General features: G+C 52.8%; 1 protein-coding gene across 1 annotated transcript in view; it reads left to right on the top strand.

Annotated features, from left to right (window-relative positions):
- Window positions 1-1,068: 1,068 nt before the first annotated feature.
- Window positions 1,069-24,690, top strand: part of LOC141998049 (uncharacterized) — a 31,977-nt gene continuing 8,355 nt past the window's right edge. Inside the window, 13 exon segments of the mRNA XM_074970687.1 lie at window positions 1,069-1,084; window positions 1,972-2,059; window positions 2,580-2,706; window positions 3,331-3,444; window positions 3,733-5,178; window positions 13,227-13,298; window positions 13,301-13,341; window positions 13,343-13,519; window positions 13,521-13,540; window positions 14,428-14,515; window positions 15,036-15,162; window positions 15,787-15,900; window positions 16,189-17,622. Coding sequence (XP_074826788.1) covers window positions 2,036-2,059; window positions 2,580-2,706; window positions 3,331-3,444; window positions 3,733-5,178; window positions 13,227-13,298; window positions 13,301-13,341; window positions 13,343-13,519; window positions 13,521-13,540; window positions 14,428-14,515; window positions 15,036-15,162; window positions 15,787-15,900; window positions 16,189-17,622 — 3,784 coding nt within the window. The 5' untranslated portion in view covers window positions 1,069-1,084; window positions 1,972-2,035.

Genomic DNA, 24,690 nt, shown 5'->3' with positions numbered 1-24,690 from the left:
CAGCTGACACTAGGAAGAAGGGTCCTACTACCTAGAGCCTGAGGCCAACACCAGAGTTAGCGTCCAACCCTGGGCATGCCTGCAGCACAGCCAGGGCCTGGCAGGAGGCCTGGGAGGTGGGAGGGACAGACTGTGAACTGCCCTGGCATTCCAGAGAGGGTTGTTTGGGGTTCCCCCCCACAGAGCGGGGTGACATGTTTTCCTTTCATCTTTCCCACTTTTCTCCTTATTATTGTATTACTTGCTGTTTAATAAATTGTATTTGTTCTTAACTCTGTGCAATGATCAAGGAGGCATCCAGAGTGGAGAGAACACCCCACAATGGGGACAGCTGTCCTGAGTGATCACAAGATTGGGGGTTGAGCGCCTCAGGAGCCCTGGGCCCAGCCTTGGCGTTACTGGTCCAGAGTGGAAGCTGGGGGGCAGGAGGGTGGGAGGGGTCCTCGAGGTCATGCAGGCCTCTGGGTAAAGGACTTAGATCCTTTTGCTCGCCAGTTCCTCTGGGTCTCGGTAGAAGTCAGAAAAGTTCCCCACACTAGGGGGAGTGTTCCCCCCTCTTAACTCTGTGCATATTGATTTGTTTCTAGTAAAGTTTAATTAGGATTATAGGGGAAAGTGTCAGAGCGGACACCAGCGAGAGTTGTTGGCCACACTCTGAGGCCACCAAATTTGATCGTGAAAACCCCTGGGCAAGATGCTCATGATGGTCCCTTGTGACCTTGGAGCCTGTGAGTGTAACAGGAGCCGGACACAGGGATGCTGATCCTTAGTTGAGTTGATCGCTAGGACCCAGGAGCGGCTGGGGGGCGGCTCTGGGGGGAGCGATCGCGGGGCTCAGGCCCGGCCCAGGAAGTGACTCGCAGCCGCTGCGGGGACTCTGGCTCCCAGGCTCCCGGCGAGATCCCCGAGCCCCGGCGGCTGGTGCTGGGAGCCCGGAGCCCGGGCTGCGGCCGGGAGAGGGGAACCTCCAGCCGGGCCCTGCCCGCTGCTCCCCGGGAGCCTCTCCCAGGGCAGAGCCCCCAGCCCGGCCAGGGCCCCTTCCCGGCCCGGCCCCTGCCCCAGGGGGGCCCCGCTCGGAGGGAAGGTAAGAGAGACCCTCCCATCCCCCCCTTGCAGCGGCCCCCCCCGTCACATCTGGGCTGCAGGGGGAGGAGGATAAAGAGGGGCCGGAGGCGGGTGCAGGGGATGCCGGGGGCAGGCTGGGATGGGGGCAGGGGTGCACTGGAGGGAAGATGGGGCAATGGAGGAGGATCGGGGGACTGTGGGGCTGAGGGACGCGAGGTCGGGAATGGGGGAAGATGTGAGTGGGGGGCACAGCGAGGGAAAGGGGGGATGTGGGGAGGTGGACGGGGGGCGATGCCAATGCAGGTTTTCCGCCCCATGGGAGACGAGGTGGGAGGGGCGGAGAGAAGCTCTTCTCAGCTTTGGGAGTGATCAGGGGACTAACCCCTCAGGGTGCAGAAGCTACAAGGAAAAAACCCAGCCCCCCAACACCCCCGCCCACCCCCACACCCACCCGGCTCTCAGTGTGTTATTGTCAGACACCCCTGTGGTGGTGGGGTCTGTGTGCCCTGAGTGTTGGAGGGTGCCCAGGGCCCTGGTCTGATTTCCCTGTAGGGTTCAGATCTCAGCCACACCAGAGTCAGACCAGAGTCACTGCTGGCCCAGGCAGGAGGGTGGGCAGATGGGCCAATGGGATCAGCCTCTCTCTGCCTGTCCCTGGGGGCTGCCGGCGGAGTCCAGGGCAGCTCAATCTTCAGGTGATGCCACCAGAGGGCTCCAGGTATTGTTAAGGGAGAGGGGTTTACACTGCAATGAGCGGAAATCTCCCAAAGTGGCCCTTTTGGTTCTTTCCTTTTTTTAGCATTTGGCTCAGAGATGCTGTTACTGGGAGGGTCTGAAGAGTCTGGGGGGAATCGGGGAGTGACTTGGACAGAAGCCCCTTCTGTAACCTCCCTCTCGCCCCGGCAGGCTGGGGAATCAGGTCCACGTTTCACTAAAGATCGGCCAGCCTTCCAGGGGACAGAGAAGGGAAATGGCTGTGTTGGAGCCAGCTCCGGTAGGGGATTTTCAGGGAGCTGCTGGGTGGGGGAGGGAGGAGTCAGGGTTTGATAAATCTACTGATTTACTAAGTAGGCCCATTGTGGCAGGGAAAGGGGGAGGGGACATTCCCCTATTTCTCAGGCAGGATATAACCACCTCGGCAGGGCTGGGGACATTTTCCAGGCTCCCAGTGCTGGAGCCTGACCCCACTTGCCCGGGGCTGCTGTGAAATACGAAGGGAAGCTGTCGGGATTCCTGTCCCTGTCCCCGGCTCAGAGCTCTGCTTCCTGTACCAGTCTGTGGCTGGCAGGCATGTGGGAAATGAGAAGATCCTGGCGTGCTCCGTGTGCTGGAGCGGAGAGGGAGCTCTCACCTTCTCCACCCCCTGAAGCCTCCTGGCTGCTCTGAGCAGGGTGGGGGTGGGATTCTGCTACTCTGGCCCTCCCACAGCTTCACGGTTTTTTTTTCCTTTCCCATGAGTAGTGGGATAGTGGCTGGGGCAGCAGGTGCTGAGTGGGGGACTCTTGGTGTTTCAGATGCCGGTGACCTTCGAGGAGGTGGCTATTTATTTCACCCAGGGGCAGGGGGCTCTGCTGGACCCCGCTCAGAGAGCCCTCTACAGGGACGTCATGCAGGAGAACTACGAGACGGTGACCTCGCTGGGTAAGGGATTCCCGTCCCCTCACTTATTAGAAGCTGTGGGGTCTACGTGTCTTAATGTGGTCAGGTTCTTCCCTGGTCAGTTCGAGCAGAGGCGAATGGGTTGCATAATGCACAGCTGCCGTGTGAGAAATACATGCATTTCGGTGCCCTCTCCACTGGGACATGGGAGTCAAAACCCAATCGACAAGCTAAACCATCCCCTCCCCTCCAGCTTTCAAAGGGGCATAAATCCGCATTGTCTCGTCTGTGTTGTTTCTTGGCTGCACATACAATCTCTGTTCATCTCCCTCCTTGGGAATAGCTCCAGCCATGGGGAGAGCTCTGGGCTCTGCAAGTTTAGAAAGAGGCAGGGTCTTAAGTGCAGGGTCTGTGTGTGAGTCACCAAGGCCCCCAGAGCGCACAGATCCTGGGAAGGCCTAGTGAGGGTGTAGTAATAATTCAACTCACCTCCCCAGACAATTTCCTCTGTGTAAGGGGGCTCAGTGACCCTGTTCCCATCCTCTTGGATTCCACGTTCCTCCAGCAGAGCACAGGGACAGGTTCCACTCACGAACGTCCTTTGTGACAGATCCTCCACCAATGCTCCATGCACCCTGATCCGGACTCATTTCACCTTCTGCACAGGATTTCCCGTTCCCAAACCTGAGCTTATCGCCCGGCTGGAACGAGGGGAAGAGCTGTGGGTGTCCGATCTCCAGGATTTCAAGGACAGAAGGCTTCGGAGATGCACCAGCACAGGTGAGGCCTGACAGAGAAACCATCTAGGGAATGAAGGAAAAAGTTGAGAATCCCAAAATATGATGTGAGTAACGCCCTCAGTTCTTCTTCATCTCACCGAGAGCAGGGCTATGGTCAGCAGATATTGCTCACGCCATTCCACCCTTCCCGTCTCTCCTTCCTTGTAAGTGTTAGGGTGGGATGTGGAGGCAGAATGCAATTGCTCAGTCTTTGTGTTGGCTTTTCCCTCAGTGCTATTCCTCTTTCTCCCCAGCACAATGACTCCTCTCTGGATTGTGTCTCTCCCAGCAGGTGCTGAGCGAGCGAGTGAGAACAAGGAAGGGAATCATCATGAGGCAGCTCCTGGGGAAGTGGAACCACAGGGGACCTTTTTGGGAAGAGCTGAAGGGAATTTTTCCCATTGCTGGAATCAGGGAGAATCCTGGGGAAATTGGCACAGGTCAGAGAGGCTTCTGATAAACCAACCCAGGAAGAAAGTGGATGAATCTATTAATGGTGGGGGAGGAGACGAGAATCCCAGAGAGCAGCAAACAAATCCCAAGGAAGAGACACCCTGGCACTGCCTTGAGTGTGGGAAAGGATTCATTGTGAGATCACAACTTGTTACACATCAGACAGTCCATACGGGAGAGATACCATTTCAATGCTTGGACAGTGGGGAAAGCTTCAATAAGCGCACAGATCTTAATGACCATGGGAGAAGCCACACTGTAGACAAGCCCATTCAATGCATTGAATGCGGGAAATGTTTCAGTTCAAAGTCAGCACTAAATTCACATGAGAAAAGGCACACAGGAGAGAGACCCCACAAGTGCTTGGACTGTGGGAAAAGTTTCACTTCGAGTTCAGGCCTTGGTTATCATCAGAAAAGCCACACAGGAGAGAGACCCCACAAGTGCTTGCACTGTGGAAAAAGTTTCAAGACGAAATCAGAACTTGTTCGTCATCAGGCAGTCCACACAGGAGAGAGACCCCACAAGTGCTTGGACTGTGGGAAAAGTTTCAAGCGGAAATTAGACCTTGTTCGTCATCAGGCAATCCACACAGGAAAGAGGCCCCATAAGTGCTTGGACTGTGGGAAAAGTTTCAAGCAGAAGTCACAGCTTGTTAATCATCAGGCAATCCACACACGAGAAAAACCCCATAAGTGCTTGGACTGTGGGAAAAGTTTCACTTCGAGTTCAGGCCTTGGTTATCATCAGAAAAGCCACACAGGAGAGAGACCGCACAAGTGCTTGGACTGTGGGAAAAGTTTCACTTCGAGTTCAGGCCTTGGTTATCATCAGAAAAGCCACACAGGAGAGAGACCCCACAAGTGCTTGGACTGTGGGAAAAGTTTCACTTCGAGTTCAGGCCTTGGTTATCATCGGAAAAGCCACACAGGAGAGAGACCCCACAAGTGCTTGGACTGTGGGAAAAGTTTCATACAGAGGTCACACCTTGTTCAACATCAGGCAATCCACACAGGAGAGAGACCCCACAAGTGCTTGGACTGTGGGAAAAGATTCACTTCGAGTTCAGGCCTTGGTTATCATCAGAAAAGCCACACAGGAGAGAGACCCCACAAGTGCTTGGACTGTGGGAAAAGTTTCACTTCGAGTTCAGGCCTTGGTTATCATCAGAAATGTCACACAGGAGAGAGACCCCACAAGTGCTTGGACTGTGGGAAAAGTTTCATACGGATGTCAGACCTCGTTAAACATGGAAGAATCCCCACAAGATGTAAATTTCTGTGACACATGGTAAGAAAGGGTTAAGCAACTTGTATGTAATTGACTCAGATTCAACTTTTAGAATGAGATTTTAAAAGTGTTTCCACCTTCATGAAGCTAGAGTTTGAAATGTAAACATGTTAAAGACTTGGAAGAGGGGTAACTGTCTTGGTCTATGTTTAGCTATATCTTTTTAGAGCTTAACAATTTATGCAAAGGGTTCCTGTATTCAGAGATTATACCCATCGCCCATGTCACCTGCCCAGTTCCAGCTCCCTCTCCTTGAAATCACTGGGGTTAGGGGCTGAAGGATGGAGGGAATGTTTATAGCTGAAATCACCGAAATGTGTTCTGCAAGGTTAATATCAGTGAGATCTGTTCCTCTCTCCTGCTCGGACATTTTCTCTGGGGATCCCGCAGACAGAAAGGAGCAGCTGTTACCATCTTGGGTTCCGATCGCAACGGTGACTGTCTACACTAGTAATTCTCAAACTGTGGGGCACGTCCTCCCAATGGAGGCACAGGAATATGTCAAGGGAGGCGTGACCTCTGTCTGGGACTCTTGAAGAAGGAACTGGCCTATCTGGGAGGTGGGGATAAATGCTCAGGCTCTCAAAACCCAGGTGGAGCAGCAGGGCAGAAGTCAGGGTGGCAATGGGGTGATAAGTCTGCTGTGAACAGTGATATTGAGGAATATCACTTTTCACTTGGTCACCCTTACTTCTGTGCTGCTACTGGAGGCCTTCAGAGCTGGGCGCATCGCCAGCAACGACTCTGCCTTTAGAGCTGGGTGGCCATATATGTGCTTGTGAGGGCGGGGGCGTAAATGACCACACACACAAAGGAGGGGGGGCCAATGAAACACTTTTAAGAACCACTGGTCTACACTCTTATGGTCACCACGTTTAGAGAAGGATAAATCTTCTCCAAAGTATGTCTTGTGAAGTATCCTAGGAAAAGTTATCATCTGCTGAATATTATTGTCCTGTTAAAATGTGTCTCTCAGCGCTGTCCATGGAGCTCTGAGAGTTTGCTGTATGTTTGTTACATGCTGGAAAGCTGGAAAACGCCCACAGACTAGCTCTTTAGAGACAGTGGTACCTGCAGACCAGCTAGGTGCTAAGTGGCCATTAATTGCTTAGCTGGCCATTCACCAGCTGTGGAGCTGTGAACAAGAGAGTTACAATTCACCAGAAGGACGGCTGGACGCTCACCTTGGCCACAGACTGATTGTTGCCTGCCCCCTGGCTGGAGCTTGAATCTCAAAGAAGAGAATGGTATCAAAGCAGAAGGGAGAATTGCCTCCATTTTCACCTCTCCTCTCCCATCTTTACAGAAGTCAAGGATATGCCTTGAAAGGCCACAGAGGCCTTGGACTGGGGAGGACGCACCAAGGCGGATACGAAGAACTGTGAACCGCTTGCAATAGCGGGCGGGGTGTGAAAACCTGCTTGCTTCGCATTTTCCTTAGATTGGTAAAATTTAGGATTTAAAATGCATGTTTTAATTGTATAGATTTAACTAGTTCTGACCTTTCACATCTTTCTCCCTTGTGATCCCTGAAAACCTCCTTGTTCCAGTTAATAAACTGATTTTAGTGTTTTGTCTGGAGCTGTGTGTTTTCCTTGAAGTGTTTGGGGGATTAGACTTGAGAGAACAAGGCTATGACCTAATCCGACCCCTTTGTGTGGGGGGATGACCCACTAATTATTGAGTTTGTCCAGCACAGTGAACAGACTGAGCAGTCCAAGATGCAGATTCCCGGGGTGCAAGGCTGGGAGTAGAAAAGTGGCTGATGTTGCTGAGTAACTTCATGAGTGTCTGGCTAGTCACACTCAGTACAGTGCAGCCAGGAGTGAGTTTGAATGCTAGTGGCTGTGTGTGAGCAGAGCGTGGAGGGGTTTGTTGTTCACACAGCGATGCAGCAGGGTGGATTTGATTTAAATCATGATTTAAATCACTCGTCTGGAAGACTCGATTTAATCATGGTATTCTACAGAAAAGCGCATTCTTGGTTTTTATAATCTTAATAGATCATAGAATCCTAGAATATGAGGGTTGGAAGGGACCTCAGGAGGTCATCTAGTCCAACCCCCTGCTCAAAGCAGGACCGATCCCTAATTCCATCATCCCAGCGAGGGCTTTGTCAAGCCTGACCTTACAAACTTCTAAGGAAGGAGATTCCACCACCTCCCTAGGTAACGCATTCCAGTGTTTCACCACCCTCCTAGTGAAAAAGTTTTTCCTAATATCCAACCTAAATCTCCCCCACTGCAACTTGAGACCATTACTCCTTGTCCTGTCATCCGCTACCACTGAGAATAGTCTAGATCCATCCTCTTTGGAACCACCTGTCAGGTAGTTGAAAGCAGCTATCAAATCTCCCCTCATTCTTCTCTTCTGTAGACTAAATAATCCCAGATCCCTCAGCCTCTCTTCGTAAGTCATGTGTTCCAGTCCCCTAATCATTTTTGTTGCCCTCCGCTGGACTCTCTGCAATATTTCCACATCCTTCTTGTAGTGTGGGGCCCAAAACTGGACACAGTACTCCAGATGAGGCCTCACCAATGTCGAATAGAGGGGAACGATCACGTCCCTCGATCTGCTGGCAGTGCCCCTACTTATACATCCCAAAATGCCATTGGCCTTCTTGGCTACAAGGGCACACTGTTGACTCATATCCAGCTTCTCGTCCACTGTAACCCCTAGGTCCTTTTCTGCAGAACTGCTGCCTAGCCATTCGGTCCCTAGTCTGTAGCGGTGCATTGCATTCTTCCGTCCTAAGTGCAGGACTCTGCACTTGTCCTTGTTGAACCTCATCAGATTTCTTTTGGCCCAATCCGCCAATTTGTCTAGGTCCCTCTGTATCCTATCACTACCCTCCAGCGTATCTACCACTCCCCCCGGTTTAGTGTCGTCTGCAAACTTGCTGAGGGTGCAGTCCACACCATCCTCCAGATCATTAATGAAGATATTGAACAAAACTGGCCCCAGGACCGACCCTTGGGGCACTCCACTTGAGACTGGCTGCCAACTAGACATGGAGCCATTGATCACTACCCGTCGAGCCCAACAATCTAGCCAATTTTCTACCCACGTTATAGTGCATTCATCCAGCCCATACTTCTTTAACTTGCTGACAAGAAGACTGTGGGAGACAGTGTCAAAAGCTTTGCTAAAGTCAAGGAACACCACGTCCACTGCTTTCCCTTCATCCACAGAACCAGTTATCTTGTCATAGGAAAGTTGTAGGAAAGTTGCCTGGCAGTCTCCTGTTCATAATTGTTAGGGGAAATTAACCTAGTTAGCATATGTGACTCCATTTTGGGTTTCCTGTCGGCCATTAACTAGAAGTGAGCACATCACGTACCAAGGAAGGAGGATCCTTCAGAGTGGACACCTGGACAGTTTCAAGATAAGGGAAACAAAGGAGACAGGAACTAGCGGACATGCCTGAAATAGCTGCTAATTCAGCGTTTTTGCAGCGGGAAGGTGGCTGCAGGGGATTGGTGATAGATAAGGAGAAGGCCTGTTTATTGGGTTAGGCCTCCCCCCCGGCCCCGAGGCACACAGGCAGGATGTTTTGCCAACAGTATATAATCTTTGTGTAACCTGTAATCGGGGTCCCGCTCTGCTTAAGAGAACGGTGCCACGCTCGAGCGTAATAAACCTACAAACGCTGAGACACTCTGCAGTCTGTCTTTATTTGGTTGCCTCAGCCTAGAAACGAATGTGCGTGTCCTAACTGGAATAATTCGTAACAGTTGCTGTGAAATATGAAGGGAAGCTGTTGGGATTCCTGTCCCCGTCCCCAGCTCGGAGCTCTGCTTCCCGACTCAGCCTGTGGCTGGCAGGCGTATGGGAAATGAGAAGACCCTCTCCTTCTCCGTGTGCTGGGGTGACAAGGAGCTCTCACCGTCTCCCAGCCCCTGGAGCCTCCTGGGTGCTCTGAGCAGGGTGCCTGTGGGATTCTGCTACTCTGGCCCTTCACTCTTTTCTTTCTTTGCCATGATTAGTGGGCTTGTGGCAGGGGCAGCAGGTGGTGAGCGGGGGACTCTTGTTGTTTCAGATGCCGGTGATCTTCGAGGAGGTGGCTGTGTATTTCACCCAGGGGCAGGGGGCTCTGCTGGACCCCGCTCAGCATCTGATGTGTTCTGACCAGTGTTCCCTCAGTTTTTACGTCCAAGTGCGGAATGAATTTGGTTCTACGCACCAGTATGTGACCCATCATCTCCATATTGGCGCACAGAACAAAATTCATGGGGTGGGGGTGGGGCCGAGGGATTCGGAGTGTGGGAACTGGCTCAGGACTGGGACAGGGATGAGGTGCGGGGGGTGAGGGCTCTGGATTCAGGTGCGGGCTCTGGGGTGGGGCTGGGGATGTGGAGGTTGACGTGTGAGAGGGGGTTCAGGGCTGGGACAGAGGGATGGGGTGCGGAGGGGTGAGTGCTCTGGCTAGGCATGTGGGGGTTGGGACTGGGGATGAGGGGTTTGGGGTTCAGACTGCAGTGGAGAGAGGACTCCCCCAGCACTCTCTCACCACAGGAGTTTGGGGCCAGGTCAGAAGCAGCTCTCCCCAGCCACGGCGGCTCCTGTGGTCCTGGGCCGGGCTGAGGGAGGGGTTCCTCTCCCCAGCAGCTCCAATGGACCTGGGCCAAGCCTGGGGAGGGGCTCCTCTCCCTGCCTGCCTCCACGGCCCTCCATAGCCTGCAGTGCAGCTGCGTAGCCTGCCGGGAACACAGTTTCTGACGCCCGACCTCCCGTTAGCAGAGTGATTGCTAGTCTCTGAGTTCCCCCTTCGGGGCCAGGTTCTCTCATTCCCAGATAGTCAAGCATTTACTGTTTGTACATTTTATCCCTTCTGGGCCAGAATTAACCAGATGCTAAAAAGGTGGGAGAAGGGACAGTAAAATGTGGAGTTTTCGCTTCTGTGCTATTTCAGGGCAACGGGGTGAGTGCGAGAGATTCCCTCCTTCCCCTCTCACTGTCACGCTCCTCTCTCCACACAGCAGCCTCTGTCCCAGCCATGGAAAGTTTAACCTGCCTCCGTTCTATCCCTCCATCTCCCGCGGTGTCACATACCACCCTGTCCCTGGCTCTCCATGCTTAGGAGTCACAGCTTTGATGTCTATGATCTTAGTCAAACTCCGGAGGGCTGGAGAAGGAAGTGTCACAGACACTTGGAGTTGGCAGGGAAATCTCAATGAACTTCAAAGCACAGTTGGACCTTCAGATCTTATAGCCCCGTTTCCATCTATTGGTAAAATTACTTCCCGGCTTTTTCTAGGTTTGGTCCAGATCATTTTTAGATGGGAAGGTTGTTTTCTCTTTCGTTCTCTTTCTTCTATGATGATGCTAAAACTTTTGTAACTAATACAGCTGAATAATGAGGCAAGAAGTGAAGCCGGTTTAGCCACTTGAGAAGAAAATGGGTAAATTTCTTCCCCTGATTTTGAGTCTTAAAGGATTCTCTGAGATTTCCACCAACAGGAAGAAAGGGGTAAACAAAGAAACTTACACTTCATCTGTAGCGCAGTGTGCAGCTCACTTATGCCACGGAGTTCCCTGACCCCATGACCCAGCAAAGACTTTTCAAGTATAAAGGATCCGAGTACAAGAAGCGGGGAAAGGGGTTCTGGCCCCATGTCTACTCAGGGCAGCAAGATCCCTTGAAAGACAAGAGGAGCATCATTGAGCTGGGGGAGTGGTCCGAGCTGGAAGGCTTTCCAATGAGCATGGACTGCTGAAAGCTTTTGGGGGAGAGAAATCCTTTTGCTTGTAAGGGTACGTCAACGCTCCAAACTTAAGCGAACCTGTATTAGGTTGACTTATAACCACTCCAGTAATGACTGCGGTAGATGATGTCCACACTATCCTCCTTGGGTCGGTGGGGTGTGTCCTCACCAGGAGCACTTCCACCGACCTAGGAGGGGCACTGGGGGGAGCTGAGAGCCCGCTCTGCCAACTCCAGCAGCAGCTCTCTCCCAGGAACGGGGCTGCCCTACAAGCTCTGTGTGAATTGCTCCCCATCTAGGCCCCGTTCCCTGCTGGGCTGCCCCCTCCACTCCCTCTTCCCCATAAAGAGCGAGGGAGGCCACCTGGAGCTTCTCCTCCCCCGCCCCCCCCCCCCGCACCATTCCTCTCCCAGTTTGACACCAGTCCATAAATAACTACTCTGAGAGCAGTCTTTAGTTGTGCACCCACTTTACAGTAATTTCATCTCCACCAATGAATTCTTCCCTGCTGGTCAGAACTGAGTCTAACCCACCTGCCCCCTGGTTCCTTCCTCCACCATCGGAAAGCAGAACTTGTCCCTGACACGTTCCCAGCACTTCTGGCACAGTGGGTGCTGTTAGGGTGGCCAGGTGCCCGGTTTTCAACCATGAAGTCCAGTGGAAAAGGGGACCTGACAGTGTCCGATCACATCTACTGACCGGACAGCCAAAGTCGAGTTACTGCGGGTGGGGAGGCACTGGGTCATCACTCCCATCAGAGCCGACTCAGCCGGGGCTGCCTCCTACCTGCACTGGGCAGCTGCAGCTCCCAGCCCCGTCTCCACAGACAAGCCCTTCCTGACCTAGGCAGGGAAGGGGGAAAGAGAAGTGGAGGGCGGGTAGACCCTTGGAGGAAGAGGTGGAGTCGGAGCAGGGCCTTGGAGGGAAGAGGTGGGGCAGGGATGGGACCTTGGGGGGAAGAGGCGGAGCAGGGGAGGTTGCAGCACTCCTACTTGAGTGTCCATTTTTAAAATATTACCAAATTGGCAACCCGAGTCGCTAGCTGAGAGGTTGAGAAAATTTTTAGCAAACATAGAAATACCCTTTTTCACAGCAGCGGATTTACTAACTGCCAATAAAGAAATTATGATTTTCATGTTTATAGGAGTAAGGGGATTGTTGGCCCCTTACTGAAACTTAATGGATTGGCCATTAGTTAGGCCATCTCCTAACGCCAAAAGAAAGGGGAAGGGCCAATGAGAAATGAAGACCCTGACACTGACAAGAGGGAGGAGTCAATTTTGAAGGTCAGCCTGATTGACAGGGCAGGCAGGCCAATGGGGGAGTCAGCATCCGGGGTCCTCTCCTTTGTGTCAGCTGGAGCTGGCTGGGCTAGAGCAGAGCAGGAGGGGCTAAGGAGAGAGGAGGGCTGGGCTGGGCTGGATGCAGAGGGAAACTGGAGCAGCCAGGAGCCGGGAGCAGTGAGCGGAGGGGACCCTGGGCAAAGGGCCCAGAGCAAGGAGAGGCCCTCAGCCAAGAGGCCTTGCAGGCCAGACTGGGTGGGGGATCATAACCCTGACTGGAAGCAGCTGACACTAGGAAGAAGGGTCCTACTACCTAGAGCCTGAGGCCAACACCAGAGTTAGCGTCCAACCCTGGGCATGCCTGCAGCACAGCCAGGGCCTGGCAGGAGGCCTGGGAGGTGGGAGGGACAGACTGTGAACTGCCCTGGCATTCCAGAGAGGGTTGTTTGGGGTTCCCCCCCACAGAGCGGGGTGACATGTTTTCCTTTCATCTTTCCCACTTTTCTCCTTATTATTGTATTACTTGCTGTTTAATAAATTGTATTTGTTCTTAACTCTGTGCAATGATCAAGGAGGCATCCAGAGTGGAGAGAACACCCCACAATGGGGACAGCTGTCCTGAGTGATCACAAGATTGGGGGTTGAGCGCCTCAGGAGCCCTGGGCCCAGCCTTGGCGTTACTGGTCCAGAGTGGAAGCTGGGGGGCAGGAGGGTGGGAGGGGTCCTCGAGGTCATGCAGGCCTCTGGGTAAAGGACTTAGATCCTTTTGCTCGCCAGTTCCTCTGGGTCTCGGTAGAAGTCAGAAAAGTTCCCCACACTAGGGGGAGTGTTCCCCCCTCTTAACTCTGTGCATATTGATTTGTTTCTAGTAAAGTTTAATTAGGATTATAGGGGAAAGTGTCAGAGCGGACACCAGCGAGAGTTGTTGGCCACACTCTGAGGCCACCAAATTTGATCGTGAAAACCCCTGGGCAAGATGCTCATGATGGTCCCTTGTGACCTTGGAGCCTGTGAGTGTAACAGGAGCCGGACACAGGGATGCTGATCCTTAGTTGAGTTGATCGCTAGGACCCAGGAGCGGCTGGGGGGCGGCTCTGGGGGGAGCGATCGCGGGGCTCAGGCCCGGCCCAGGAAGTGACTCGCAGCCGCTGCGGGGACTCTGGCTCCCAGGCTCCCGGCGAGATCCCCGAGCCCCGGCGGCTGGTGCTGGGAGCCCGGAGCCCGGGCTGCGGCCGGGAGAGGGGAACCTCCAGCCGGGCCCTTCCCGCTGCTCCCCGGGAGCCTCTCCCAGGGCAGAGCCCCCAGCCCGGCCAGGGCCCCTTCCCGGCCCGGCCCCTGCCCCAGGGGGGCCCCGCTCGGAGGGAAGGTAAGAGAGACCCTCCCATCCCCCCCTTGCAGCGGCCCCCCCCGTCACATCTGGGCTGCAGGGGGAGGAGGATAAAGAGGGGCCGGAGGCGGGTGCAGGGGATGCCGGGGGCAGGCTGGGATGGGGGCAGGGGTGCACTGGAGGGAAGATGGGGCAATGGAGGAGGATCGGGGGACTGTGGGGCTGAGGGACGCGAGGTCGGGAATGGGGGAAGATGTGAGTGGGGGGCACAGCGAGGGAAAGGGGGGATGTGGGGAGGTGGACGGGGGGCGATGCCAATGCAGGTTTTCCGCCCCATGGGAGACGAGGTGGGAGGGGCGGAGAGAAGCTCTTCTCAGCTTTGGGAGTGATCAGGGGACTAACCCCTCAGGGTGCAGAAGCTACAAGGAAAAAACCCAGCCCCCCAACACCCCCGCCCACCCCCACACCCACCCGGCTCTCAGTGTGTTATTGTCAGACACCCCTGTGGTGGTGGGGTCTGTGTGCCCTGAGTGTTGGAGGGTGCCCAGGGCCCTGGTCTGATTTCCCTGTAGGGTTCAGATCTCAGCCACACCAGAGTCAGACCAGAGTCACTGCTGGCCCAGGCAGGAGGGTGGGCAGATGGGCCAATGGGATCAGCCTCTCTCTGCCTGTCCCTGGGGGCTGCCGGCGGAGTCCAGGGCAGCTCAATCTTCAGGTGATGCCACCAGAGGGCTCCAGGTATTGTTAAGGGAGAGGGGTTTACACTGCAATGAGCGGAAATCTCCCAAAGTGGCCCTTTTGGTTCTTTCCTTTTTTTAGCATTTGGCTCAGAGATGCTGTTACTGGGAGGGTCTGAAGAGTCTGGGGGGAATCGGGGAGTGACTTGGACAGAAGCCCCTTCTGTAACCTCCCTCTCGCCCCGGCAGGCTGGGGAATCAGGTCCACGTTTCACTAAAGATCGGCCAGCCTTCCAGGGGACAGAGAAGGGAAATGGCTGTGTTGGAGCCAGCTCCGGTAGGGGATTTTCAGGGAGCTGCTGGGTGGGGGAGGGAGGAGTCAGGGTTTGATAAATCTACTGATTTACTAAGTCGGCCCATTGTGGCAGGGAAAGGGGGAGGGGACATTCCCCCATTTCTCAGGCAGGATATAACCACCTCGGCAGGGCTGGGAACATTTTCCAGGCTCCCAGTGCTGGAGCCTGACCCCACTTGCCCGGGGCTGCTGTGAAATACGAAGGGAAGCTGTCGGGATTCCTGTCCCTGTCCCCGGCTCAGAGCTCTGCTTCCTGTACCAGTCTGTGGCTGGCAGGCATGTGGGAAATGAGAAGATCCTGGCGTGCTCCGTGTGCTGGAGCGGAGAGGGAGCTCTCACCTTCTCCACCCCCTGAAGCCTCCTGGCTGCTCTGAGCAGGGTGGGGGTGGGATTCTGCTACTCTGGCCCTCCCACAGCTTCACGGTTTTTTTTTCCTTTCCCATGAGTAGTGGGATAGTGGCTGGGGCAGCAGGTGCTGAGTGGGGGACTCTTGGTGTTTCAGATGCCGGTGACCTTCGAGGAGGTGGCTATTTATTTCACCCAGGGGCAGGGGGCTCTGCTGGACCCCGCTCAGAGAGCCCTCTACAGGGACGTCATGCAGGAGAACTACGAGACGGTGACCTCGCTGGGTAAGGGATTCCCGTCCCCTCACTTATTAGAAGCTGTGGGGTCTACGTGTCTTAATGTGGTCAGGTTCTTCCCTGGTCAGTTCGAGCAGAGGCGAATGGGTTGCATAATGCACAGCTGCCGTGTGAGAAATACATGCATTTCGGTGCCCTCTCCACTGGGACATGGGAGTCAAAACCCAATGGACAAGCTAAACCATCCCCTCCCCTCCAGCTTTCAAAGGGGCATAAATCCGCATTGTCTCGTCTGTGTTGTTTCTTGGCTGCACATACAATCTCTGTTCATCTCCCTCCTTGGGAATAGCTCCAGGCATGGGGAGAGCTCTGGGCTCTGCAGGTTTAGAAAGAGGCAGGGTCTTAAGTGCAGGGTCTGTGTGTGAGTCAGCAAGGCCCCCAGAGCGCACAGATCCTGGGAAGGCCTAGTGAGGGTGTAGTAATAATTCAACTCACCTCCCCAGACAATTTCCTCTGTGTAAGGGGGCTCAGTGACCCTGTTCCCATCCTCTTGGATTCCACGTTCCTCCAGCAGAGCACAGGGACAGGTTCCACTCACGAACGTCCTTTGTGACAGATCCTCCACCAATGCTCCATGCACCCTGATCCGGACTCATTTCACCTTCTGCACAGGATTTCCCGTTCCCAAACCTGAGCTTATCGCCCGGCTGGAACGAGGGGAAGAGCTGTGGGTGTCCGATCTCCAGGATTTCAAGGACAGAAGGCTTCGGAGATGCACCAGCACAGGTGAGGCCTGACAGAGAAACCATCTAGGGAATGAAGGAAAAAGTTGAGAATCCCAAAATATGATGTGAGTAACGCCCTCAGTTCTTCTTCATCTCACCGAGAGCAGGGCTATGGTCAGCAGATATTGCTCACGCCATTCCACCCTTCCCGTCTCTCCTTCCTTGTAAGTGTTAGGGTGGGATGTGGAGGCAGAATGCAATTGCTCAGTCTTTGTGTTGGCTTTTCCCTCAGTGCTATTCCTCTTTCTCCCCAGCACAATGACTCCTCTCTGGATTGTGTCTCTCCCAGCAGGTGCTGAGCGAGCGAGTGAGAACAAGGAAGGGAATCATCATGAGGCAGCTCCTGGGGAAGTGGAACCACAGGGGACCTTTTTGGGAAGAGCTGAAGGGAATTTTTCCCATTGCTGGAATCAGGGAGAATCCTGGGGAAATTGGCACAGGTCAGAGAGGCTTCTGATAAACCAACCCAGGAAGAAAGTGGATGAATCTATTAATGGTGGGGGAGGAGACGAGAATCCCAGAGAGCAGCAAACAAATCCCAAGGAAGAGACACCCTGGCACTGCCTTGAGTGTGGGAAAGGATTCATTGTGAGATCACAACTTGTTACACATCAGACAGTCCATACGGGAGAGATACCATTTCAATGCTTGGACAGTGGGGAAAGCTTCAATAAGCGCACAGATCTTAATGACCATGGGAGAAGCCACACTGTAGACAAGCCCATTCAATGCATTGAATGCGGGAAATGTTTCAGTTCAAAGTCAGCACTAAATTCACATGAGAAAAGGCACACAGGAGAGAGACCCCACAAGTGCTTGGACTGTGGGAAAAGTTTCACTTCGAGTTCAGGCCTTGGTTATCATCAGAAAAGCCACACAGGAGAGAGACCCCACAAGTGCTTGCACTGTGGAAAAAGTTTCAAGACGAAATCAGAACTTGTTCGTCATCAGGCAGTCCACACAGGAGAGAGACCCCACAAGTGCTTGGACTGTGGGAAAAGTTTCAAGCGGAAATTAGACCTTGTTCGTCATCAGGCAATCCACACAGGAAAGAGGCCCCATAAGTGCTTGGACTGTGGGAAAAGTTTCAAGCAGAAGTCACAGCTTGTTAATCATCAGGCAATCCACACACGAGAAAAACCCCATAAGTGCTTGGACTGTGGGAAAAGTTTCACTTCGAGTTCAGGCCTTGGTTATCATCAGAAAAGCCACACAGGAGAGAGACCGCACAAGTGCTTGGACTGTGGGAAAAGTTTCACTTCGAGTTCAGGCCTTGGTTATCATCAGAAAAGCCACACAGGAGAGAGACCCCACAAGTGCTTGGACTGTGGGAAAAGTTTCACTTCGAGTTCAGGCCTTGGTTATCATCGGAAAAGCCACACAGGAGAGAGACCCCACAAGTGCTTGGACTGTGGGAAAAGTTTCATACAGAGGTCACACCTTGTTCAACATCAGGCAATCCACACAGGAGAGAGACCCCACAAGTGCTTGGACTGTGGGAAAAGATTCACTTCGAGTTCAGGCCTTGGTTATCATCAGAAAAGCCACACAGGAGAGAGACCCCACAAGTGCTTGGACTGTGGGAAAAGTTTCACTTCGAGTTCAGGCCTTGGTTATCATCAGAAATGTCACACAGGAGAGAGACCCCACAAGTGCTTGGACTGTGGGAAAAGTTTCATACGGATGTCAGACCTCGTTAAACATGGAAGAATCCCCACAAGATGTAAATTTCTGTGACACATGGTAAGAAAGGGTTAAGCAACTTGTATGTAATTGACTCAGATTCAACTTTTAGAATGAGATTTTAAAAGTGTTTCCACCTTCATGAAGCTAGAGTTTGAAATGTAAACATGTTAAAGACTTGGAAGAGGGGTAACTGTCTTGGTCTATGTTTAGCTATATCTTTTTAGAGCTTAACAATTTATGCAAAGGGTTCCTGTATTCAGAGATTATACCCATCGCCCATGTCACCTGCCCAGTTCCAGCTCCCTCTCCTTGAAATCACTGGGGTTAGGGGCTGAAGGATGGAGGGAATGTTTATAGCTGAAATCACCGAAATGTGTTCTGCAAGGTTAATATCAGTGAGATCTGTTCCTCTCTCCTGCTCGGACATTTTCTCTGGGGATCCCGCAGACAGAAAGGAGCAGCTGTTACCATCTTGGGTTCCGATCGCAACGGTGACTGTCTACACTAGTAATTCTCAAACTGTGGGGCACGTCCTCCCAATGGAGGCACAGGAATATGTCAAGGGAGGCGTGACCTCTGTCTGGGACTCTTGAAGAAGGAACTGGCCTATCTGGGAGGTGGGGATAAATGCTCAGGCTCTCAAAACCCAGGTGGAGCAGCAGGGCAGAAGTCAGGGTGGCAATGGGGTGATAAGTCTGCTGTGAACAGTGATATTGAGGAATATCACTTTTCACTTGGTCACCCTTACTTCTGTGCTGCTACTGGAGGCCTTCAGAGCTGGGCGCATCGCCAGCAACGACTCTGCCTTTAGAGCTGGGTGGCCATATATGTGCTTGTGAGGGCGGGGGCGTAAATGACCACACACACAAAGAAGGGGGGGCCAATGAAACACTTTTAAGAACCACTGGTCTACACTCTTATGGTCACCACGTTTAGAGAAGGATAAATCTTCTCCAAAGTATGTCTTGTGAAGTATCCTAGGAAAAGTTATCATCTGCTGAATATTATTGTCCTGTTAAAATGTGTCTCTCAGCGCTGTCCATGGAGCTCTGAGAGTTTGCTGTATGTTTGTTACATGCTGGAAAGCTGGAAAACGCCCACAGACTAGCTCTTTAGAGACAGTGGTACCTGCAGACCAGCTAGGTGCTAAGTGGCCATTAATTGCTTAGCTGGCCATTCACCAGCTGTGGAGCTGTGAACAAGAGAGTTACAATTCACCAGAAGGACGGCTGGACGCTCACCTTGGCCACAGACTGATTGTTGCCTGCCCCCTGGCTGGAGCTTGAATCTCAAAGAAGAGAATGGTATCAAAGCAGAAGGGAGAATTGCCTCCATTTTCACCTCTCCTCTCCCATCTTTACAGAAGTCAAGGATATGCCTTGAAAGGCCACAGAGGCCTTGGACTGGGGAGGACGCACCAAGGCAGATACGAAGAACTGTGAACCGCTTGCAATAGCGGGCGGGGTGTGAAAACCTGCTTGCTTCGCATTTTCCTTAGATTGGTAAAATTTAGGATTTAAAATGCATGTTTTAATTGTATAGATTTAACTAGTTCTGACCTTTCACATCTTTCTCCCTTGTGATCCCTGAAAACCTCCTTGTTCCAGTTAATAAACTGATTTTAGTGTTTTGTCTGGAGCTGTGTGTTTTCCTTGAAGTGTTTGGGGGATTAGACTTGAGAGAACAAGGCTATGACCTAATCCGACCCCTTTGTGTGGGGGGATGACCCACTAATTATTGAGTTTGTCCAGCACAGTGAACAGACTGAGCAGTCCAAGATGCAGATTCCCGGGGTGCAAGGCTGGGAGTAGAAAAGTGGCTGATGTTGCTGAGTAACTTCATGAGTGTCTGGCTAGTCACACTCAGTACAGTGCAGCCAGGAGTGAGTTTGAATGCTAGTGGCTGTGTGTGAGCAGAGCGTGGAGGGGTTTGTTGTTCACACAGCGATGCAGCAGGGTGGATTTGATTTAAATCATGATTTAAATCACTCGTCTGGAAGACTCGATTTAATCATGGTATTCTACAGAAAAGCGCATTCTTGGTTTTTATAATCTTAATAGATCATAGAATCCTAGAATATGAGGGTTGGAAGGGACCTCAGGAGGTCATCTAGTCCAACCCCCTGCTCAAAGCAGGACCGATCCCTAATTCCATCATCCCAGCGAGGGCTTTGTCAAGCCTGACCTTACAAACTTCTAAGGAAGGAGATTCCACCACCTCCCTAGGTAACGCATTCCAGTGTTTCACCACCCTCCTAGTGAAAAAGTTTTTCCTAATATCCAACCTAAATCTCCCCCACTGCAACTTGAGACCATTACTCTTTGTCCTGTCATCCGCTACCACTGAGAATAGTCTAGATCCATCCTCTTTGGAACCACCTGTCAGGTAGTTGAAAGCAGCTATCAAATCTCCCCTCATTCTTCTCTTCTGTAGACTAAATAATCCCAGATCCCTCAGCCTCTCTTCGTAAGTCATGTGTTCCAGTCCCCTAATCATTTTTGTTGCCCTCCGCTGGACTCTCTGCAATATTTCCACATCCTTCTTGTAGTGTGGGGCCCAAAACTGGACACAGTACTCCAGATGAGGCCTCACCAATGTCGAATAGAGGGGAACGATCACGTCCCTCGATCTGCTGGCAGTGCCCCTACTTATACATCCCAAAATGCCATTGGCCTTCTTGGCTACAAGGGCACACTGTTGACTCATATCCAGCTTCTCGTCCACTGTAACCCCTAGGTCCTTTTCTGCAGAACTGCTGCCTAGCCATTCGGACCCTAGTCTGTAGCGGTGCATTGCATTCTTCCGTCCTAAGTGCAGGACTCTGCACTTGTCCTTGTTGAATCTCATCAGATTTCTTTTGGCCCAATCCGCCAATTTGTCTAGGTCCCTCTGTATCCTATCACTACCCTCCAGCGTATCTACCACTCCCCCCGGTTTAGTGTCGTCTGCAAACTTGCTGAGGGTGCAGTCCACACCATCCTCCAGATCATTAATGAAGATATTGAACAAAACTGGCCCCAGGACCGACCCTTGGGGCACTCCGCTTGAGACTGGCTGCCAACTAGACATGGAGCCATTGATCACTACCCGTCGAGCCCAACAATCTAGCCAATTTTCTACCCACGTTATAGTGCATTCGTCCAGCCCATACTTCTTTAACTTGCTGACAAGAAGACTGTGGGAGACAGTGTCAAAAGCTTTGCTAAAGTCAAGGAACACCACGTCCACTGCTTTCCCTTCATCCACAGAACCAGTTATCTTGTCATAGGAAAGTTGTAGGAAAGTTGCCTGGCAGTCTCCTGTTCATAATTGTTAGGGGAAATTAACCTAGTTAGCATATGTGACTCCATTTTGGGTTTCCTGTCGGCCATTAACTAGAAGTGAGCACATCACGTACCAAGGAAGGAGGATCCTTCAGAGTGGACACCTGGACAGTTTCAAGATAAGGGAAACAAAGGAGACAGGAACCAGCCGACATGCCTGAAATAGCTGCTAATTCAGCGTTTTTGCAGCGGGAAGGTGGCTGCAGGGGATTGGTGATAGATAAGGAGAAGGCCTGTTTATTGGGTTAGGCCTCCCCCCCGGCCCCGAGGCACACAGGCAGGATGTTTTGCCAACAGTATATAATCTTTGTGTAACCTGTAATCGGGGTCCCGCTCTGCTTAAGAGAACGGTGCCACGCTCGAGCGTAATAAACCTACAAACGCTGAGACACTCTGCAGTCTGTCTTTATTTGGTTGCCTCAGCCTAGAAACGAATGTGCGTGTCCTAACTGGAATAATTCGTAACAGTTGCTGTGAAATATGAAGGGAAGCTGTTGGGATTCCTGTCCCCATCCCCAGCTCGGAGCTCTGCTTCCCGACTCAGCCTGTGGCTGGCAGGCGTATGGGAAATGAGAAGACCCTCCCCTTCTCCGTGTGCTGGGGTGACAAGGAGCTCTCACCGTCTCCCAGCCCCTGGAGCCTCCTGGGTGCTCTGAGCAGGGTGCCTGTGGGATTCTGCTACTCTGGCCCTTCACTCTTTTCTTTCTTTGCCATGATTAGTGGGCTTGTGGCAGGGGCAGCAGGTGGTGAGCGGGGGACTCTTGTTGTTTCAGATGCCGGTGACCTTCGAGGAGGTGGCTGTGTATTTCACCCAGGGGCAGGGGGCTCTGCTGGACCCCGCTCAGCATCTGATGTGTTCTGACCAGTGTTCCCTCAGTTTTTACGTCCAAGTGCGGAATGAATTTGGTTCTACGCACCAGTATGTGACCCATCATCTCCATATTGGCGCACAGAACAAAATTCATGGGGTGGGGGTGGGGCCGAGGGATTCGGAGTGTGGGAACTGGCTCAGGACTGGGACAGGGATGAGGTGCGGGGGGTGAGGGCTCTGGATTCAGGTGCGGGCTCTGGGGTGGGGCTGGGGATGTGGAGGTTGACGTGTGAGAGGGGGTTCAGGGCTGGGACAGAGGGATGGGGTGCAGAGGGGTGAGTGCTCTGGCTAGGCATGTGGGGGTTGGGACTGGGGATGAGGGGTTTGGGGTTCAGACTGCAGTGGAGAGAGGACTCCCCCAGCACTCTCTCACCACAGGAGTTTGGGGCCAGGTCAGAGGCAGCTCTCCCCAGCCACGGCGGCTCCTGTGGTCCTGGGCCGGGCTGAGGGAGGGGTTCCTCTCCCCAGCAGCTCCAATGGACCTGGGCCAAGCCTGGGGAGGGGCTCCTCTCCCTGCCTGCCTCCACGGCCCTCCATAGCCTGCAGTGCAGCTGCGTAGCCTGTCGGGAACACAGTTTCTGACGCCCGACCTCCCGTTAGCAGAGTGATTGCTAGTCCCTGAGTTCCCCCTTCGGGGCCAGGTTCTCTCATTCCCAGATAGTCAAGCATTTACCGTTTGTACATTTTATCCCTTCTGGGCCAGAATTAACCAGATGCTAAAAAGGTGGGAGAAGGAACAGTAAAATGTGGAGTTTTCGCTTCTGTGCTATTTCAGGGCAACGGGGTGAGTGCGAGAGATTCCCTCCTTCCCCTCTCACTGTCACGCTCCTCTCTCCACACAGCAGCCTCTGTCCCAGCCATGGAAAGTTTAACCTGCCTCCGTTCTATCCCTCCATCTCCCACGGTGTCACATACCACCCTGTCCCTGGCTCTCCATGCTTAGGACTCACAGCTTTGATGTCTATGATCTTAGTCAAACTCCGGAGGGCTGGAGAAGGAAGTGTCACAGACACTTGGAGTTGGCAGGGAAATCTCAATGAACTTCAAAGCACAGTTGGACCTTCAGATCTTATAGCCCCGTTTCCATCTATTGGTAAAATTACTTCCCAGCTTTTTCTAGGTTTGGTCCAGATCATTTTTAGATGGGAAGGTTGTTTTCTCTTTCGTTCTCTTTCTTCTATGATGATGCTAAAACTTTTGTAACTAATACAGCTGAATAATGAGGCAAGAAGTGAAGCCGGTTTAGCCACTTGGGAAGAAAATGGGTAAATTTCTTCCCCTGATTTTGAGTCTTAAAGGATTCTCTGAGATTTCCACCAACAGGAAGAAAGGGGTAAACAAAGAAACTTACACTTCATCTGTAGCGCAGTGTGCAGCTCACTTATGCCACGGAGTTCCCTGACCCCATGACCCAGCAAAGACTTTTCAAGTATAAAGGATCCGAGTACAAGAAGCGGGGAAAGGGGTTCTGGCCCCATCTCTACTCAGGGCAGCAAGATCCCTTGAAAGACAAGAGGAGCATCATTGAGCTGGGGGAGTGGTCCGAGCTGGAAGGCTTTCCAATGAGCATGGACTGCTGAAAGCTTTTGGGGGAGAGAAATCCTTTTGCTTGTAAGGGTACGTCAACGCTCCAAACTTAAGCGAACCTGTATTAGGTTGACTTATAACCACTCCAGTAATGACTGCGGTAGATGATGTCCACACTATCCTCCTTGGGTCGGTGGGGTGTGTCCTCACCAGGAGCACTTCCACCGACCTAGGAGGGGCACTGGGGGGAGCTGAGAGCCCGCTCTGCCAACTCCAGCAGCAGCTCTCTCCCAGGAACGGGGCTGCCCTACAAGCTCTGTGTGAATTGCTCCCCATCTAGGCCCCGTTCCCTGCTGGGCTGCCCCCTCCACTCCCTCTTCCCCATAAAGAGCGAGGGAGGCCACCTGGAGCTTCTCCTCCCCCGCCCCCCCCCCCCCCCCGCACCATTCCTCTCCCAGTTTGACACCAGTCCATAAATAACTACTCTGAGAGCAGTCTTTAGTTGTGCACCCACTTTACAGTAATTTCATCTCCACCAATGAATTCTTCCCTGCTGGTCAGAACTGAGTCTAACCCACCTGCCCCCTGGTTCCTTCCTCCACCATCGGAAAGCAGAACTTGTCCCTGACACGTTCCCAGCACCTCTGGCACAGTGGGTGCTGTTAGGGTGGCCAGGTGCCCGGTTTTCAACCATGAAGTCCAGTGGAAAAGGGGACCTGACAGTGTCCGATCACATCTACTGACCGGACAGCCAAAGTCGAGTTACTGCGGGTGGGGAGGCACTGGGTCATCACTCCCATCAGAGCCGACTCAGCCGGGGCTGCCTCCTACCTGCACTGGGCAGCTGCAGCTCCCAGCCCCGTCTCCACAGACAAGCCCTTCCTGACCTAGGCAGGGAAGGGGGAAAGAGAAGTGGAGGGCGGGTAGACCCTTGGAGGAAGAGGTGGAGTCGGAGCAGGGCCTTGGAGGGAAGAGGTGGGGCAGGGATGGGACCTTGGGGGGAAGAGGCGGAGCAGGGGAGGTTGCAGCACTCCTACTTGAGTGTCCATTTTTAAAATATTACCAAATTGGCAACCCGAGTCGCTAGCTGAGAGGTTGAGAAAATTTTTAGCAAACATAGAAATACCCTTTTTCACAGCAGCGGATTTACTAACTGCCAATAAAGAAATTATGATTTTCATGTTTATAGGAGTAAGGGGATTGTTGGCCCCTTACTGAAACTTAATGGATTGGCCATTAGTTAGGCCGTCTCCTAACGCCAAAAGAAAGGGGAAGGGCCAATGAGAAATGAAGACCCTGACACTGACAAGAGGGAGGAGTCAATTTTGAAGGTCAGCCTGATTGACAGGGCAGGCAGGCCAATGGGGGAGTCAGCATCCGGGGT

This window comes from Natator depressus, chromosome 14 (assembly GCF_965152275.1).
Source record: "Natator depressus isolate rNatDep1 chromosome 14, rNatDep2.hap1, whole genome shotgun sequence".
In the NCBI taxonomy this organism is placed as follows: domain Eukaryota; kingdom Metazoa; phylum Chordata; order Testudines; family Cheloniidae; genus Natator; species Natator depressus.
This window is presented reverse-complemented; position numbering and strand designations above follow the sequence as displayed.